Here is an 18,939-nt window from a genome sequence, read left to right on the forward strand (position 1 = left end):
TTAGGTGGAGTCCTAACTGCCTCTCAGGATTGCAGCACATCTTCACCAGTTTAGGCAAACCAGTGGCAACAGCCAGGAACTTATATTGTTGACCTCTCAGAACTAAGGAAGCTACTGTAAAGATTAACATGCTGAATAAAATCTCCACATCAACAGGGGCTTCCTTCAACAGGTTTGTGTTGTACTCCAACAAAACTTCTGAAATATCTGTGGTGTGATCACTTCCTCAGACAAGTTCAGATGATTTGAAGGCAGTTCCCAATGAGGATAGAATGAAAATATAGGAAACTGAGAAAGGGGGGAGGTACTTAACCAATCCTACAACCTGCTACCCTTAGACCAGTGGTCATAAAACAGTACCCAGTCAGAAGACAGAACACTGATGTCCTACGCCCAGCATATATATAGAAATCAGTACTCAGAAACATGTTGTGTTTGGTGACCCTAAGGAGTGCGTGCTATGGCTAAAACACTACTTTATTCAGTCTAAAACTGACCTTTCACATCTAATACTGCTAAATGATATGAAAAAGATGACTTGAAAAGCTAGAAATTTAAAAATAGTTATAACTACCTATAATTCTTGATGTTGGCAATATATAATTTACTTCCATATACTTTATTTACTGCCTAACTTTACCACCAACGCAATCATAAATGTTATTTACATTTGAAGCTCACACGTAATAAGGTGCAACTTCTGGTGGTAACAGCCTGAATGTTATTTAGGGTGTTCCCACCAGAACAGCCTAAATAACATTCAAAGTGTCCATATGCAGAATCATCATGACACAACCCCATTAGTCTTGCCCAATCCACGAAGACGTCTGGATCAAGTCCATCCACATCTACAATCGCTGCAATTAATATTCCTTACAAAATGTCTTCAAATGTCTAATTAAAAATGTCTTCCTGTCTGGTGTTGCCATTTTCTAGCCTCGCCAATGACATCTTAAATTCCAGTGCGGAACAGAAAAGTTTAGACTTGCTTATGTAATAGCTAAGTAGTGTTCTTTTTATCATGTTTATGACATAAGAAACCATCTGTACCTCAAGAATTCCTCTCACTTATGACTGATAATAAGTTTACTTACTGTATACACTTTATTCCATTAAATGTTATGTCAAAATCATCACCATTAGAAAAATAAATATGGTGTATTGCTTTTATTTTCCACAGGGAAATTAATTATGCACATTTCTTTTTGTTGTTCTATCACTGTATTTGAAAATTAATTTATGCTGTAATTGTTTTTGAGCCACTTGCCAAGACCTTTATATGGTAGAATACCTAAATGATCCGATGTTAACAGATCCACTCAAAATTCTGTAAAAATGTGGACAAATATTTATGAAGGATGATCCTTGCCAATAAGACCACAACGTACAATTTGACCATTTTTTAGTCCTGGGCTTATGGTGGAAGAAATATTGCATATGACTTCAAGAAATTCCTCTTTTAGTGGTACATGCGGAAAAATTTGTCATGATTATGTTTAAAGCCAGGAAGACCCAGGGTTGGAATATCTCAAGACTAAAGAACTCTTGTTCACAGGATATCCTAGAATGTCTCAGGATGTCCTGGTAATCCAATACAAAGACAAGCTGAAACAAGCCAGGATTTCCATTTCTTAATCAATCATGATAGATTCTTTAAATTCTTTGACTTACATTGCTCTACACTTAACTGAACTAAAACAGTGCATAACAAAGTTTTTACTATGAATCTAACAATTTATGACATACAAGATTACCGTATCAAGTTCTGTCTGCAAAATGATGTCAGATTGTACCATCACATTCCTGTTTTTACATGAGTTATTTCCCACAAATTAATAGGCTCATTATTGTCAATTAAAATATAAAAAAATAGATATTATAATAGTAACAAACATTTCACAGCATTTTATCTTACTCTGACATCCATTCTACTGAGCTGTTTTACCTTTAAAATTTCTTTCAATGCTGCCCATTCTAGGTCCTAACAGCTGTTCCCCAAGTTGTTTATATTCCTTTTTCAAGGAGTTAACAGTATCCACTGAACTCTTCCCCTGCATTCCCAATTCTTGTCGAATTTCATGTATTGCTGTCTTCAAGGCCTTCATCTGTAGGTCAGCACTTAAGATGACATCCACTGGAGCATTATCAATCTGAAAAGAGACCAGTCTGAGCATGTAGCTAAATGAATAACTGACAAAGTTAATTATATCAATGTAAGCTCTTGTAAAACATATCCAACAATGTAAACTCAATCTAATTCCTCTATGAAATTAGCCTTTATATGGACTCCAAAAGGGGTGGCCAAGTGGTGCATTCACTTGATGGACCCTGGGTGGCCAAGTGGCACATTCACTTGATGGACCCTGGGTGGACAAGTGGCACATTCACTTGATGGACCCTGGGTGGACAAGTGGTGCATTCACTTGATGGACCCTGGGTGGACAAGTGGCGCACTCACTTGATGGACCCTGGGTGGACAAGTGGCACATTCACTTGATGGACCCTGGGTGGACAAGTGGTACATTCACTTGATGGACCCTGGGTGGACAAGTGGTGCATTCACTTGATGGACCCTGGGTGGACAAGTGGCACATTCACTTGATGGACCCTGGGTGGACAAGTGGCGCATTCACTTGATGGACCCTGGGTGGACAAGTGACACATTCACTTGATGGACCCTGGGTGGACAAGTGGCACATTCACTTGATGGACCCTGGGTGGGCAAGTGGTCTAAAGCACTCACCATTACAGATCAATGCCATCTCGTCTCTGCGTGGGCTTGAGTCTTGGGCTCTGCCAATGTGAGTACATGAGAAAGCTTGCCAATAACTTCCTGTGGGTCAGTGCTCTTCCTCCATCAGTTATACTGGCTGCCATGTATAGCCTATTTTATGCTGAAAAATAGCATTAAATCCAACAAAAACAACAATATTCACTTGATAACAGTAATAAGAGTCCCTCAAAAGGATGGACACTCTACAAGCCACAAAGATCTTGTAGGAATCCAAGAAAGTCTGTTTTATTCTTTTGTACACAGCGGAGTATTAAAACCACCTCAGATATTCCTGACAAACACCAACATATCTAATTAGCTCTTTTTCAAACCAAAAAAGGTTAAGATAGTTAAAATGCAGCATGCAAATATCGTGGTCTTTGACCTGGTCACTGACAGCAAATCACTTAACTCTTTTCAAAAAGCATCAAGACACAGCCACATTCTAAGTTTGGTCAAAATATAACATTTATCTCATTTGGAATATATGTATGCACAGGCCGTTACTATTCAAAAGCTCAAGTTGCAACTATTGAAATGGCATCATTCAACACATTCCTCTGATATATCCAAAACTCAAATTTGATAAAAATCCACTCACACTTGTCTGTATCATCACATTAACAGCCTCTATATTCACATGCTTACTGAATACAAACCAGTATCATGAATAGCACATTATACACCTGCACCATTTTTAATAGTCTTCCATTTAGGAAACTAAATCAATGGTACAGAAAAATGTTTTTTATTCATTCATTTGATTCACCTTAACCACTTACCTCATGACCCCAACATTTTCAGGCTTCTTCCTTACTGCAAGTACAAGACATCCACAAAGTCTGTTCCAGGTCTATAATTATTAATTAATCTTATAGCAAAAAAAACGTTTTTCTTTCAGCCACAGTGACCATGACCTTTTGACTCCCAAATCAATAATGTTCTTTTTGTACCCCACTTGCAATCCACTGTCAAATGTTTGATAACTAAAGATGGTGAAGAACTAGAGTCATTGTGCAGAAACCACCAGTATATGTCTTCTTTCAAATTCAGTGACTAAATACATTCCCCTGATAACTCGAACCGTGATAACTCGCAAACCCACTTATAATGCAGGGTCAGGCATGGATCCCATTTTTTTAAAACTAGAAAATGCAAAAAATTACCTCTATTTATTGAACTTGACGAAAATCAAATTCAAAATTGGTAAATAATGCAATGATCGATCATTCAAATCATCAAAAATGGTAGAAAGGACCTGGAAATTGTAATCAAGATTATGAAATTATCAACTTTCAATAAGAAGTCAGATGATTTTGTCACGTGTTCTTTCCAACAGACCATCTTAGTCAATAACAATATTCAATCAAATTTTGATCAATGTAAAGGTCACTTACACTTACCTGAGGCAGCACTTTAACAAATAAATATCAATTAAATGCATTTTTTTATCAATTAAAATTTGTGTTTTAATTATATCTTTTAGTTCAGCTTAAGTGTAGTCATCATAAATTAAATGCATGAAGAGTTCCCTCTTGTTTTCAAATGCAAAATGTGTCAATCTACCATACAGCTTTGTTCGCAAGCATTTTTCTATGAAGTGAATTATGTGCCGACCATGTTTTGATATCTGACTTGCAAAAGTATTTGTTGTATGGTTGTACTGAATTAAAAGCTGACATCCTTGGTATTGCCACATTAATTGCATCTTTTGTATCAAATAAAGCAGGCTGAATAAAAGAAAAGTTAAAAGGCATACAAATTCTACGTGCACTACGATCTAGCGGCCACAGTCGTATGATGATTGAACTCATTACAATTTATCAATCAAACACTGTTATACTGTGCATGTATAATTAAACTACCTTAAATTAACCTACTCATTCATAAATGTAATCAAGATAGCAAGGCAACCAAGCAAAATGAATACTTAGTGAAATATAGAGCATTGTTTCACAGATAGGATCATTGCAGAGAAGTGAGCTTCAGAGACTTCCTAAACTGTCACTTTGAAATAAACTCATAGATGAGAAGAAGTTTTACTAATGCTTGCAATGAAATCATGGCATCAGTGTTTCACTAACTAAATAATACAAAGATGATTGTTTCACGATATAAGTTTTGCGATTTTATTAAAAAGGAATTTTGTTCCATGGTGTATCAACAGTTAGTCTGGTCCCCTGCTTCACAGACTCCCCACTTCGCACTCAATAGTTGTATATAAAGCAGGGATCCAGACTAATCAAAACCAACAAAAAGCAGTGATGAAATACACAAATGTTTTCACATACAAGTGAAGGTTGTTGAAACCCACTGGAATAATTTTAATGATCTTACAAATGTTAGATGACTTGAAACTAAATGTAATTTATAAAGAATAACGAACAACATCATTAGAAAAGGCATTTATTAGAGTACCAGCTTGACCTAAGATGACACTGAATGGAAAGGTTTCTTATTTTCCTCTTTGTAATTTAGGATGTTGTTGTTGTTGTAGGGTTTAATGCCATTTTTCAGCACACAATAGACTATACATGGCAGCTAATATTAATGGCAGAGGAAGAACCCGGAAAATCTCCGGAAAGAACCACCAACCCTCGAGAAGCTATTGGCAAGCTTTCTTACATACCCACACTGGCCGAATCCAAGACTTGAACCCACACAGACAGAGGTGAGATGGCAGTGATCCATAACGGAGGGTGCTTTAGACCACTCGGACATAATTTAGGATGAGTAGCAATAGCAGTTTTGCACTCAATTACAGAGGAAGGACAATGGACAACAGACTATCAGTGTAAGCTTTACAGAGGAAGGACAATGGACAACAGACTATCAGTGTAAGCTCTCCTGGTCAAAGAAAAACAACATAAGATCATGTTAAATAAGACAGAAAATAGGTCACCCATGTATTGGATAGCAGATCTGTAAATTAAATGCTAAAAAGATTTTGATAACCTAAGATACAAAGTTTGTCCAAAATTTCAACAGAAATATGATTGGGTGTTTGCAAAGTACACATAGGCCAAAGGGATGCCAGTTCAAGTCATGAGTATGGAAAGATTCTTTCGAGAATACAATGAAATACTATATATCAATCAAGAGCCTAAACTGTGGAAACTAGTTAGAAAAATGTTAATCAACTTCATCAAAGACCAAACTGATACAAAGCTAATCTGGATGAGCAAACAAACATTTCAGGAGTGTTCATCATACATTGAAATGCATCACTATTCTAAGTCAGTCAAGGACTATACTGCTGTAAAAGAGTCGAAATCTAGTCACTGTCACGCTGAAATGAAATCTTTGCTAAGAAGAATTTTGGCTGAAAGAAAAAAGCCAAGAAATGGTAACTGCTGATGTAATGTTCTGAAGTCAGTTAAATATCCATGTTGTTCAAAACCCAATAATTTGTAAAATGTCATCAAAATCAATTATAGTGTATGAACAATATAAGATGAAGATCAATGTGAAAGAAATCAAATTGAAAAAGCAAAAGCTAGAATATTCAGGTCCAAGTGGAATGCCCATTCAACCTTACCCCAAGATTATCATCCACAAAGTTAAATTCAAGATGGCAGACAACCCAATCTTTTGTGCAGAAACAAAATTGGTAAGAGACAGGGAGATTTCTTCACATAATCCTAGGCTCTGCCATGTGGCGTGTTTATACAAATCCAGTCATCATCAAACTCATCAAACTCCTGCTAAGTTAATTCAATTTGTAATCAAAGAAAAACTGATTGCTCAAGAGTTCACAAACCAGTGAGATGCATATTAGTCTAATAGAGATACAAGCCAAACATCATAACTGAACTTATCTGAGCTATTGTTAACGTGACGATTTACAGCAAAGTAGGTTTAAATCAAACAACAAAATGTGGCCGCTAGAGTGTTCACAATATTGTATATTTAGAATAATGCAAATATTAAGATGATCAAGGGCCTTAACTCTAAGAAATATGTGCAAAACAGATGCCCATTAGCATATTCCTCCAGGCTCTTGTTCACAAGAACTTACACTAGAAATCTGGCTGTAATCTAAAGATAAATGTGGAAACTAGAGTGCTCACAAGGTTGTACCTTTGCAATGACCGACCTACGATGATCAAGGGAGATATTTATAAGAAATACATATACAATGTGCCCATCATTTAATGCATCCGAGTTCATAAATGCAGCGATTCACAAGGATGTGCATTATCAAAACCTTTACTAAGACAATCTGGTGTAATAACTCTAAGAAACATAAAGATTGTGTTTGTCATCAAGCCTGACCAAACTTTTGTTTCGATGGAGCTTCACGGCAATTTTTGTTTCCAATGAATAATGTGGAAGCCATGTGTTCACAAGGCAGTGTATTAGTAATCCCTATGCAAAGATGATCAAGGGCCACAACTTTAAAGTGTATGTGCTGAATACACGCGTCACTTAGCTTTTATGAACAACTGTTGTAATGAAACATCACAGCAAATGTGGTTCCAATCTAATCATAAATGTTAACACTATAGAGTTCACAAAATTTGGCATTTAGCAATGCCTATTCTAAAACCTAAAGGCGATAAATACAATTACATTGATGGAGGGGGACCAAAAATAACAACATAAAAAAAAAAAAAAATTAAGAAAAATATGGAGCAAACAATTAGGTCAGATCCTGGCATAAATCCGTAAATGAACAGCTTATAATGGCATACAATAGCTCAATTTACATTCATTTACGAATGCAAGCATCATGACAAAAAGAGATCTAACATCACAGATTATGACAGCTATTGTTTAACAAAGTTGGGGGGGGGGGGCTGCTTGAACTATCATATAAAATATATAACAGTGAAGAACCACAGAATAAACTTGCCTCATAAATGTTGCTAACAGCAGCTTCACAATCCTTGATGGACTTCAGACTGACAGGATCTTCTAACAACTGAATGAACTGGTTTATGAAATTTGCTCGGTCTCCATCAGACAGTTTCATTTCACACGCATGCATCACACTTTTTCGTATAATGGTGGAAATCTGAAATTATTGATACCTTAAAAAGCTGTAGTAATAGTAAAATCTGGTTTAACATGTCTTTTCTTAAGCACTGGTGTTTAATGATATTCAGTTGCATCAAATTCATAATTTCTGTGCAATGTTCTGAAGATAAATTCTTTATTCCATGTTTACATCAACCTTGTAAAGGCATTCTTTGCATATATACATTTCTGTGGCATAGTTCAATCCCAAAAGAGTGGGAAGAACATCATTTATGAAGTAAGATATTGTTCTACTACAAAGGAAAAGTTATGTGTCTACACCAACTCCTTCCCCATCTCCATTGTCTTCATGATAAGATGCTTCCTGGATGTATTGTTGTAAAGGAGCAAAGGCTGCCATTTTAGATTTGAAAGATGGCCATACGGTAATAGTGATCAACATTTGGTCATGTAAGGTAGAACTCTTTAAGATGCAGACACACGTTAAGTTTCAAAGCTTTACTGGCAGCAGTGTTTAAAAAATAGAGCAAGATGTAAAGAGCAGAAGTTGCCACTGGAGAGCAGTGGCTAAAAATTGGTCTGGTCTGTCACATGAGGGTACTACTCACATACATGTGACATGAAGACAGGACACATATGAGTACTACTCACACACATGTGACATGAAGACAGGACATATGAGTACTACTCACATACATGTGACAGGAAAGACATGTCACATATGAGTACTACTCACATACATATGACAGAAAAGACAGGTCACATGAGTACTACTCACATACATATGACAGGAAAGACAGATTACATATGAGTGCTACTCACATACATGCGACAGTAAAGACAGGTCACATATGAGTACTACTCACATACATGTGACAGTAAAAACAGGTCAGGTCAGATCTGGAGATTTCCAAAATATGGTTGGGAGTTTTGACCTCAAAAGATAAGATTTTCATCAACCAATTTTTTTAACAGTCAAATGGACAAACAATTACAAACTTCAAACATCATCTCATTCAATGTCTTTTCACAGTAAATTGTTGCCATTTATACTCTTCTTATATGTACACTTTCATATGTACCATAAGCATTTTTAGCATTTTGATGGAGATCATTGCATCAATTATACTCATGGCAATCCACATCACTGATGATTTTAACACTCAGCAAAAAATGTGATGTTAATGGATTGCAGTTTCCATTAGAATCAAAACTGAAAATGTCTTTCAGAATCTGCACTGGAATGTGCCAATGCTAGTACAACTCTACTGAGTACAGGGGTGAAACAATTCATCGATATATCAATACTTCTGTTGTAACAATATACATATTGATACAAGAGATGAAGAATCTATACCAAACGATACTTACTGTAAGTTATTTCAGTCTTCAGCAGCCATGAATAATTATTATTAGTATGCCTTGTTATTCTTTAAATATAGAATTCATATGAAACAGCATTTTGTAGTCCAGGGTACTCATTTTTATGAGTAAAATAAAAACAGACCATTGAGAATAGTTGCTCGCTGACTGCAAATTAACTCAGTGACATGTTTCATAATCTGACCCTGCCTACCCCCACCCATTCCATGCTAATTGTCTTAACCCAACAGCACGTTCAGCATATAGGATATGATCCAAACATGTTCCACGTGTATAATGATGGACTCTACTCATCGTTTAATAACCACTTTTACACAAAATTTCTACGTTCAATTTCATCTTGTCGTCTTAGGTCGATTTGAAAGCTACACGGGTTCGTGGGTTCGAACCACGGCTGAGTCATACCAGAGACTTACAAAAATGGTACTAACTGAGCTTGACACTCAGCATTAAGAGGTTAGTGTTAGGACTGGTCGTCCTTGTGTCAGGATTATGTGACTGGGTGGAACATCATGCTATGTGTATGCGACATGATGCCCCAGTGCTAGACATCACTATAATAATAATAATAATGAGGACTTTGTATAGCGCCTAATCATTAGAAGCTCTAAGCGCTTTACAACATTAGACAACACCTATAAGATAAAAAACATATAATGATATGATTACAAAACCAGACACCATGAAATGAGAAAACATTAAAAAACATGCTGAGAATATTTAAGGTAGGAAACATTATTAGGTCTTTAAGTTTGTTCTTGCAGTCGAAATAAGTGACTTTTGAGAGCCCTCTTGAATGTGATCACTGTGTCTTTGTGTCTAAGTTCTGTGGGCAATTCATTCCACGTTGCTGGGCCCTGGTATAAACTGCCACTGCAGACATCGTAGCAATATGACTGAAAAATTGTTAAAGCTACGTTAAAAATCCTAATCACACACATACACAATCAGGAATTAATGTAGCCTATTCCTTGCATGACAAACAGGAAGTACTACAAAAAACAAATTTCGTACAAAAGTCACTGATATGTAGTACTTAAACAAAAGATGATGTCAGGATGTGCGATTGTGCAAATCAAACAAAGTTTGTAGGAATTCACACACTTGAAGAACAGTGATTCGTGAGAACTCCCGCAAATTTGTTGAAAGCCCCGCAAATGAACATGTGCTCGACGAAGTATAAAATTTTTATTGAACCATTCTTGTCGCAACATGTTTTTCGGGTAGACTACTGTTTACACGTCTGGATTCTTCTAGGATGACATCACTGGTTGTTAAGCTAAATTTGACTGGCACATTGTGCCCTGGAATAAGCATTATGGCATAGTCTGAACCTTCCATGAAGGATGTTTTACAAATAAGTCTTTAAAAAACAAGCTATCTAGTAAACTCAAAATGTCTGATTCCCGGCATGGTTCATGATGCTTTCATTCGCCAAATACTAGCTGGTGATACTGATGATGACAGCAATTTTTAAAGTTATGAAGTATACTGAATTCTTGGAGCTGGGAAATTGTTAATGGAGATACCAGTGAGTGAATCTGAGTCCAAAAATGTTGTTAAATATAAGTCAGATGTACTGTTCGATAGACAAAATTAGATGGCATAACGGTCAAGCCTTGTTTCCGTGGTGTTTTGAAATTAAATGTAGAAAGGGCAGAAATACTGAGCCTAATTAAAATACACACAATTGAAAAGTAGAATGCAATTTTCATTTTTTTATCAATCAATTTAGCCCTGCAGATCATCTGCTACAAAACCATGTATTAATATGAGGGTTAAGATAAACTGAATAAATAATGATGAAAAAAAATGAAATTAAGAAGTAAAGATATTTATTTGAATAGCAGACTACGGCACTGACGGACTAAAAATCCTAATACAACATTATGGAACAGATAAGTAATCTGGCATGGTAATCAGCAAACTATAGATTCAAGAAAGTAAGTTTATGTTAGGGAAAATCCTGTTTTGGAGCAGACATATCCAAAAGATAATATCTGTGAGCTCTGAAAAATTGTAAATAACAGCTACAAAGATCAGTTCCCCAACATCTTCAAGCTGATAAAGCTAGCTATGCATATGATTTTCAGAAGGAAGCGCTGAAAAATATTCAAACACAGATAAAGAAAAGAGTATGCTCAAAAATAATTAAAAGACTAATACTGTTATCAGGAAGAAAGAGAGACTGATATCGAAAAGTTAGGCAAATACTGAGCTGTTTCATCCTCCTCCTCCTTCTTCTCTACTCTCCCCTTCTTTCAGTGACAAAGGGTGAAGTCCGTCCTATGATAAAATCCTGACAGCATCCCTCCTTAAACTGTACTTGGGGAACAAATTTGGAATTTCTCTTTTTATGCACAGATATTTAACCTGTGAATGAAGGTGCTAATGGAATAAATAAAATCAGCACAGAATCAGCAAGGGGGAAGATTTTAAACCTATAAATGTATCACCTTGTGTATAAAAAAATTTAAAATCTGGAATAGGACTTATGGTTGTCAATAGTTTTCCTTCTTCACTAACAACTAAAAGTACCTGTGGCCACAGTAGTCTTTTGCATCTGCAGGAAGTACAGTGTGATAGATTTTGATGGCATTCATCCTCATTCCCATACCCATATCTGCTCTAGATAAGGTTTTCTTTGCACAAGGAAATTGCTTTATTTCTTCTCTTTTGAATGTTTTCCAAGTTTAAATGAGACATGAAATTAGTAATAAGATGTTTTCAAAGCATTCATGCAGTGCAAAACAAAGAACCTGGTGGCTGAAGTGAGTTAAATTGAGCCACCATTAAATAGCTTAAAACATTGAATAAAACTCTCTGACAACCAACAGGTAGTCTATTTGAAAGTTTTTTTGTATGTTTTCTTGTCATCGATAAGATTTGCATATATATAATATATATATATATATATATATATATATATATATATATATATATATATATATATATATATATATAGAGAGAGAGAGAGAGAGAGAGAGAGAGAGAGAGAGATGATAACTATATAGATGATAACTATTATCTATAATCTGCATACGGAAATACAACCAGTATGTCAACATACATTAAGGGGCACCACCTACCTTCCAAAGATGGCAAGACAATCAAGTTCATATGTGTATCGATATGTATCGTATCACAGGCTCTGTATTGTGAATCATATCGATACGCTGCACAGGTGTATCGTTTCACCCCATGTAGCCTTCGTACACCAAGAAATTTAAATTGTTTCCGGTCTTTGTGTAGATTCAGATTGCCAACTGCTTGCCAAAACTGCTGAAGACTGGTACTGTCTGGGTTTAATATTGTTTTAATGTGAGTATGATTTTCCACATAAACCACAAACACGTATGTTAAACCAACACTTCCTTTTAACTTTAAGCCTAATTTGAAGACACTGTCATCACTATCACCACTTTTTAAATAATGACAATGAAATAAAAAGATTATTATCACTTACTAGTATTAAAGACGAAGATAATGACCTCATTCGTCCCAGGCATTAAGGTCACAATGACGGTTAGCGACATGTACTTTAGTGTGGTTAACATTCATGTTTACAAAAGACAATGACCTCATTCGTCCCAGGCATTAAGGTCACAATGGCAGTTAGCAACATGTACTTTAGTGTGGTTAACATTCATGTTTACAAAAGATTTAAATCAATTCGTGGTCAGTGGTGTTTATATCAAGTTTTGTGATGCAGTCATTCATAGTAATGTTGACCTCGTATTTTGCCCAAAAATTGTGGTCGCTGTTATGTACTGCAGATGGTCACTCATGGCAGTACGTTTACATAATAAATTACACTGGACAACAAATTTTTACAAAAGTCATGTTACTGAAATAAAATTAGTCAATTCTTATCAATTTTTATGTGCTGAACACGAATATGACAGTCAAATTGCAAAATTGGCTCTAGTTTTTTTGTAATCTGCAAGAAATTAATGTTTACATAACGAAATGCATTCCAATAGTAAAAGGTCAACTGTAATAGCCTACCTATAAAAAATCAAGTCATTGACTACATCTTAGATTTCTTCGCCTGTCTCTTGTACAGCTGTTCGGAAGCATCTCTGAGGAGTGTCCAGCAGTAGTCAGCCAGCATTGTAGTGGACCATTTTCCCTGGTATCTTTGTTCCATTGTTGCGATATCTTGATGAAAACGTTCGCCGTGTTCATCACTAACAATACCACAGTTGCTAGGAAAGAAATCCAAATGGGAATGAAGGAAGTGAATCTTTAGAGACATATTGCAGCCAAGTTTCTTATACTTCATCAACATGTCTTCTACTAGTTCCTTATAGTTTTCTGCCCTAACATTTCCGAGGAAGTTTGTAGAAACTAGGCGAAAAGCATTCCATGCTTGTTTCGCGTCACCTTCCAGCAAGTTGTTGAACCGGTCATCTTTGAAAAGCTCTCGAATCTGAGGACCCACAAAAACTCCCTCTTTAATCTTTGCTTCGCTGAGTCGAGGGAATTTTTCATGCAGGTATCGGAATGCTGGCAAAGTCCGGTCAATGGCTTTCACGAAGTTCTTCATCAAACCTAGTTTGATGTAAAGGGGTGGTAGCAAGATTTTCTGAGCCTCAACCAGAGCTGGGTGTTGGATATTCTTCTCTCCAATGGCTACATTCTGCCTGTGAGTCCATTCCTTCCTCATGTAGTGCATTTCCCTTGCTCGGCTATCCCACTCGCATAAGAAACACATGTATTTTGTATATCCTTGCTGCAGTCCCATTAAAAGGGCAACTACCTTCAAATCACCACAGAGGTGCCAGCTGTACTTGTTATACTCAATGGAATTCAGTAGCTGCCTTAAGTTATCGTATGTCTCTTTCATGTGGACAGCATACGCTACTGGAATAGATGGAAGAATGTTTCCATTGTGCAAAAGCACAGCCTTGAGACTCAGTTTCGAAGAGTCCACAAATAGTCTCCATTCTTGTGGGTCATGAGTGATTTTTAAAGCATTCATGAGGCCCTCAATATCGGAACAGAATATCAGATTACTTTCCTTTCTGAAGAAAGGCTCCAATTGCTGGTGGCGCTTTCGATATGCAGTAATTGTGACATCTTCTTCCAGAAGATTCCATTGTTGGAGTCTTGATCCTAGCAATTCTGCCTTGTTCTTTGATAAGTCCAAATCACGAATCAGGTCATTTAGTTCTTCCTGTGTTATTCTGTGTGGGGTTGATGATGCACCACAGTGAAAATCTGGATCACTGCATGCTGATGGACCAGGAGAAGAACAGGTCGACTCACCTTTGTCTTCGTCAGATGAATCAAGAGAATATTCTGCTGGAGGTTCTGGAATAGGAAGTCCCTCACCATGTGGAACTGGTCTCAATGCAGACGGAATGTTTGGGTAGACTATTCTCGACTTCTTTCGCTTCGTTATTCCGCCGGAAAGAGGAGGAACCAAGCAGAAGTAACAGTCATTTAGGTGGTTGCTTGGCTCTCTCCACACCATTGGGACTGCAAACGGCATTGATGACCTTTTGCAATTCAACCACTGTGAAAGCTGTGTTGTACATGTAGCACAGCATATATGCGGAGCCCAAGGCTTGTCTTGGTCACCAACCTTGCATCCGAAGTAAAGATGATATGCCTTCTTCACTTGAGAATTGATACTTTTCTTCTGGTTGGCAAATGTCACTTCCCCACAAATATAGCAAAAATTGTCCGCGGTATTAACACACTTTCGAGGCATTACTGTTCTTTATTGTACGTAAATGGATAAAATAATAAGTTTTATGTAACAGTAGCTTGAACTGTCTCGCACAACGTCTAAAATATTTTAAATGCTGAACCTATCTGATTGGGCTTTATATAGTACACTGCTTACGTCAGCTGCAGCAGCCGCCTGGCATTAGTATAATAGGCCTACACATGTATAGTACACTGCTGACGTCAACTTACTTCAGCAGCCGCATGGCATTAGTATTGCGTTGCATCAGAAAATGATGCAATCAACTGTGGATGATGTGAGCATGATGGTATTATGCAATGTTACATCATTATTCCGGATGTTGCTGCAGTCCTACTGGAGAAATTTACACAGTGAAACATAGAAAATAAGGTATATGAATATCTTCAAAACGAGAGCCAATACAAATTTTTCACGGTTATATTCGTGTTCGGCACACCAAAATACTACAGATTAGGGCCTTTTCAAGTCAGTAATGATTTCACTGTTGACCAGTGTTAATTATTTATATCATTATTATTGCATGTATTATTATTATTATTAATACTGGACCGCTTTGGTGGCCTAGTAGTTGCAGCATCTGCCTCAGACAGGGGAGGTCACGGGTTTGAATCACGGTCGAGTCATACCTAGGTTCAAATCTCCATAGAGTACGAATTAAAAATTCTCTAACCTGTATGATAGTATTATTTGTATTAAAATATTAATTCTGCCTACTATTATCAAGCATTCTTCTATAGGAATCTAGGGATAGCACTTTCCATTCTGTCTGGTGCATAGTTATAATTCTCTCTCCCTATCTATCTATATATATATATATATATATATATATATATATATAGATATAGTGTTTAACTTTTGTCCATGATTGTAGAATGTAATGATCATTTGTAAGCAACATATTACATAGCTAATATAGCTAATTTTTTCATCTTTGAAGATTAATACTTTAAAATGATATTTGTACACATGTTTACTAGGATTTGAGTTCAAGATATTGGTTTTACCTTAGGAAAAACAAACCATGGTTTACCTGATCTTTGCCAAGCTGTTCACTAAAATTAAACAAACAAACAAACAAACCTATCTTTTTTTTACACTTTTGATGGAAATTTACATCGTGTCACGAGACAAGTGACAGTCTATATAAAAGATTTTTTAAATTAGAATCACTGATTCATATTTCAACAGCTGTCTAATGAATCAAGTCTTTTAGTTGTGTTCAGTTATAATCTGCAAGGATTTATTTATTTAACTTACTCACTGGAATAAAACGACTTAAGTGCTTCTTGACTTTTTGCCATAAAACCTTATTTTAGGATTATTGTGAATTCATTCAAGGACATTTGGGATTATATCAATGTGATTCAGAAAGACTACTGGCACATCAGCACATTCGAAGCTGGAATTTATTCAGAACACTAGTGGAATTCATTTGGAACAATCTATAGTTTTTGAACTCGTCTTTTAGGACTATATGGGAGCTAATTCACAATAGTGAAAGTTCCTTTTCAATTTTCACTGAATTCTAGGGAAATAAGCTATTTGTTGAATTTTACTAAACCTGTTGGATTACTCTTTTTTTTTACTTGGTTTAAGACCTCATAGTCGTAACACACAGGATAACATAACAGCCTCATCAATGCTCAATAATTTCATGAAGAAAAAACTTTATTATAGTTTTTTTAGTGACTTGGCTTTAACAGTATAATGTTTGTTAACCTTGTTTCTACCAATTATTCTAGTATAATAAATCAAAATCTGGTCAACTGTATCAAGTGACACTGATAGTACCCGACACATTTATTTCATGACTATTACACAGAATGTGGTCAAATAAGATAGTCGTTGATTTATATAAATTCTAGATGGCTCATTAATAATTTGCTTCTACTTAAAAAATGTCAAAATACTGATGTGCATTTTCTACACAGTAGACATACATTTGAGAAAATGTATATGCATGTCTCCAAGAATTATTATTTCATAATCAAATCTAAGTTTGGGTAACATTTCCTCAATTACATCTAAAATGGATGTTTGCTGTGGAGGTCTATAACATGTTGCTAGAGCACTGGCTTGAATTTAGGTAATAAGTGTAACATTTCTAACTTTAAATCATCAGTCAAGTTTCCTGACAAAACTGTGTACAGCAAAAATTAAAACATTTCTGATTCTAAACTCACATCATGCATAAGATCCAGTCCAGATGGTGAAATTTTCTGGTGGAAGTGTTTGCAGTTAGCTACTAGCATCATTAGTGCCTGGGCATCACACTCTGCAAGGCCATCATTGGAATACAGGTGTCCCTTTGGCATGAAAACTTTGGCACATTCCCATGATTCATATGGCCAGGAAGGGATGTTGCAGTTATTCCAGAATATTTTCTCAGAGTCCTGATTGACATGGAGCACCAACAATTCATCAAACCAGACACTACAGTGTGATTTACACTGGTTATTTAAAGTCCAAGCTCTAGTGCACTTGTCCCTTTTCACAAGGCTGGCACAGCACATAGAACACTGTTGCAGTGGCACTCCTTGACTTCCATATATTTTTTGTCTGAGGGACTGATGTAGACAATTAACCTCATTCTGTATGAAGGTGTGCAGTCCTGATTTCATATAATGTAAAGCCAAGGTCACTTTAAGCCAATTTGAGTACTCTTTATCCATAACCTTATCTGTGTGTACTTCCATCTCAACTGTGGTTTATCTATTGAGAGGTCACTCCGTTAGCAAGAATCTATTACCATATACGACAGCCTGAAAAAGAATAAAGAAAAAGTTAGAGTAAGGCATAAATGTTGTGTATTTGTACAAAGCAATTCAACAAGTCAATCTAGAATGAGTCCAACAACAAAGGTTTTGTGCCATCATCCTTAGCACTGCAAAACATTTTGCGAAATTAATATTTTTTGACACTTTTAACACTCTGGTGCATGTTGTTCTAACCTCCTATCTTCATCACTCTTCTAGTTTTTGCAATTTTTTCTATTCCCTATGAAAGAAAATTTTTAAAACTTCCAATTATCAGGGTTTGTATCAATGAAACTCAAAATTAGTTCCATCAAACAAATAATTATTATATTGAAGCCTAAATGTATATGTTTGATGAATAATGATAGTGATGATGCTTCTGTTGGCTGTGAATCCTAATTCTCTTATTAAGGACTTGAGTAACTGTTTTATATACAAAAGAATTCAACAACAGCAATTACTACTACTGGTACAGGTGCTATTAAATAAAAAGCCTCTGTAGTCAGGAGGCACATTTAGTTACGTTCACATACAGCTTTGAAGGATGACATCATTCGCAGCATACTTTTCTACCAAGCCGAACAAAGTCGGCAAGTTATCAGCCTACTATAAAAAGCTTTTACATATACTGAAAGAAGTTTAAAAGTCCTCTTATAAACACATCCTATTCAGTAACCGCTCTGGTGGCCCAGTGGTTAGAGCGTCCGCCTCGGATGCAGGAGGTCGTGGGTTCGATCCCCGACCGAGTCATACCAAAGACTTACAAAAATGGTACAAATAGCTGCCTCGCTTGGCGCCCAGCATTAAAAAGTTAGTGTTAGGACTGGTCGGCCTGGTGTCAGGATAATGTGACTGGGTGGGACATCACTATAAACTGCCACACTGCAGACATCATAGCGATATGACTGAAAAACTGTTAAAGCTACGTTAAAAATCGAAATCACACACATACACCTATTCACGAAGTTTGGAAAAAGTTCAATTAAGTCCACAGTAAAGCATATCATTTTCTATCTTTATTTTCTTGAGTCATATTTATTCTCTATGGAAGCCATGGAGATAAATTTTTTGCTCAAAAGATATGGGTCACTAGTGCACTTGGGTACAGTCTAATTTTTAACCCTTATAACCAGTTAGATGTCATTCTACTGACAGCATGGACAAATACCATTTTTATGACATCTACCACATATACTGTTTTGTAAATCTAAAACCTACCTCTTTGAAAATGTACAGAATATTATTTAACACCTGACGAAAACAGCCATATTTTTACATGTAGTATTCATGCATTACTACTGAGTAACAGAACTGTTCCAGCAGTCATT

General features: G+C 36.2%; 1 protein-coding gene across 4 annotated transcripts in view; it reads right to left on the reverse strand.

Annotated features, from left to right (window-relative positions):
- Nucleotides 1-18,939, reverse strand: part of LOC149777916 (uncharacterized) — a 57,094-nt gene that overhangs the window by 30,952 nt on the left and 7,203 nt on the right. For all 4 annotated transcript variants that reach the window (XM_089939012.1, XM_089939013.1, XM_089939010.1 and 1 more), the window contains exons 2-4: nucleotides 17,039-17,617; nucleotides 7,629-7,790; nucleotides 1,946-2,150 (exon numbers count right to left, since the gene is read on the reverse strand). In XM_089939012.1, the coding sequence (XP_089795138.1) occupies nucleotides 1,946-2,150; nucleotides 7,629-7,790; nucleotides 17,039-17,551 (880 nt within the window). In that variant the 5' untranslated portion in view covers nucleotides 17,552-17,617. The remainder of the gene's footprint in view (nucleotides 1-1,945; nucleotides 2,151-7,628; nucleotides 7,791-17,038; nucleotides 17,618-18,939) is intronic.

This window comes from Sinohyriopsis cumingii, chromosome 17, assembly GCF_028554795.1.
Source record: "Sinohyriopsis cumingii isolate HCF-2022 chromosome 17, ASM2855479v2, whole genome shotgun sequence".
NCBI lineage: Eukaryota > Metazoa > Mollusca > Bivalvia > Unionida > Unionidae > Sinohyriopsis > Sinohyriopsis cumingii.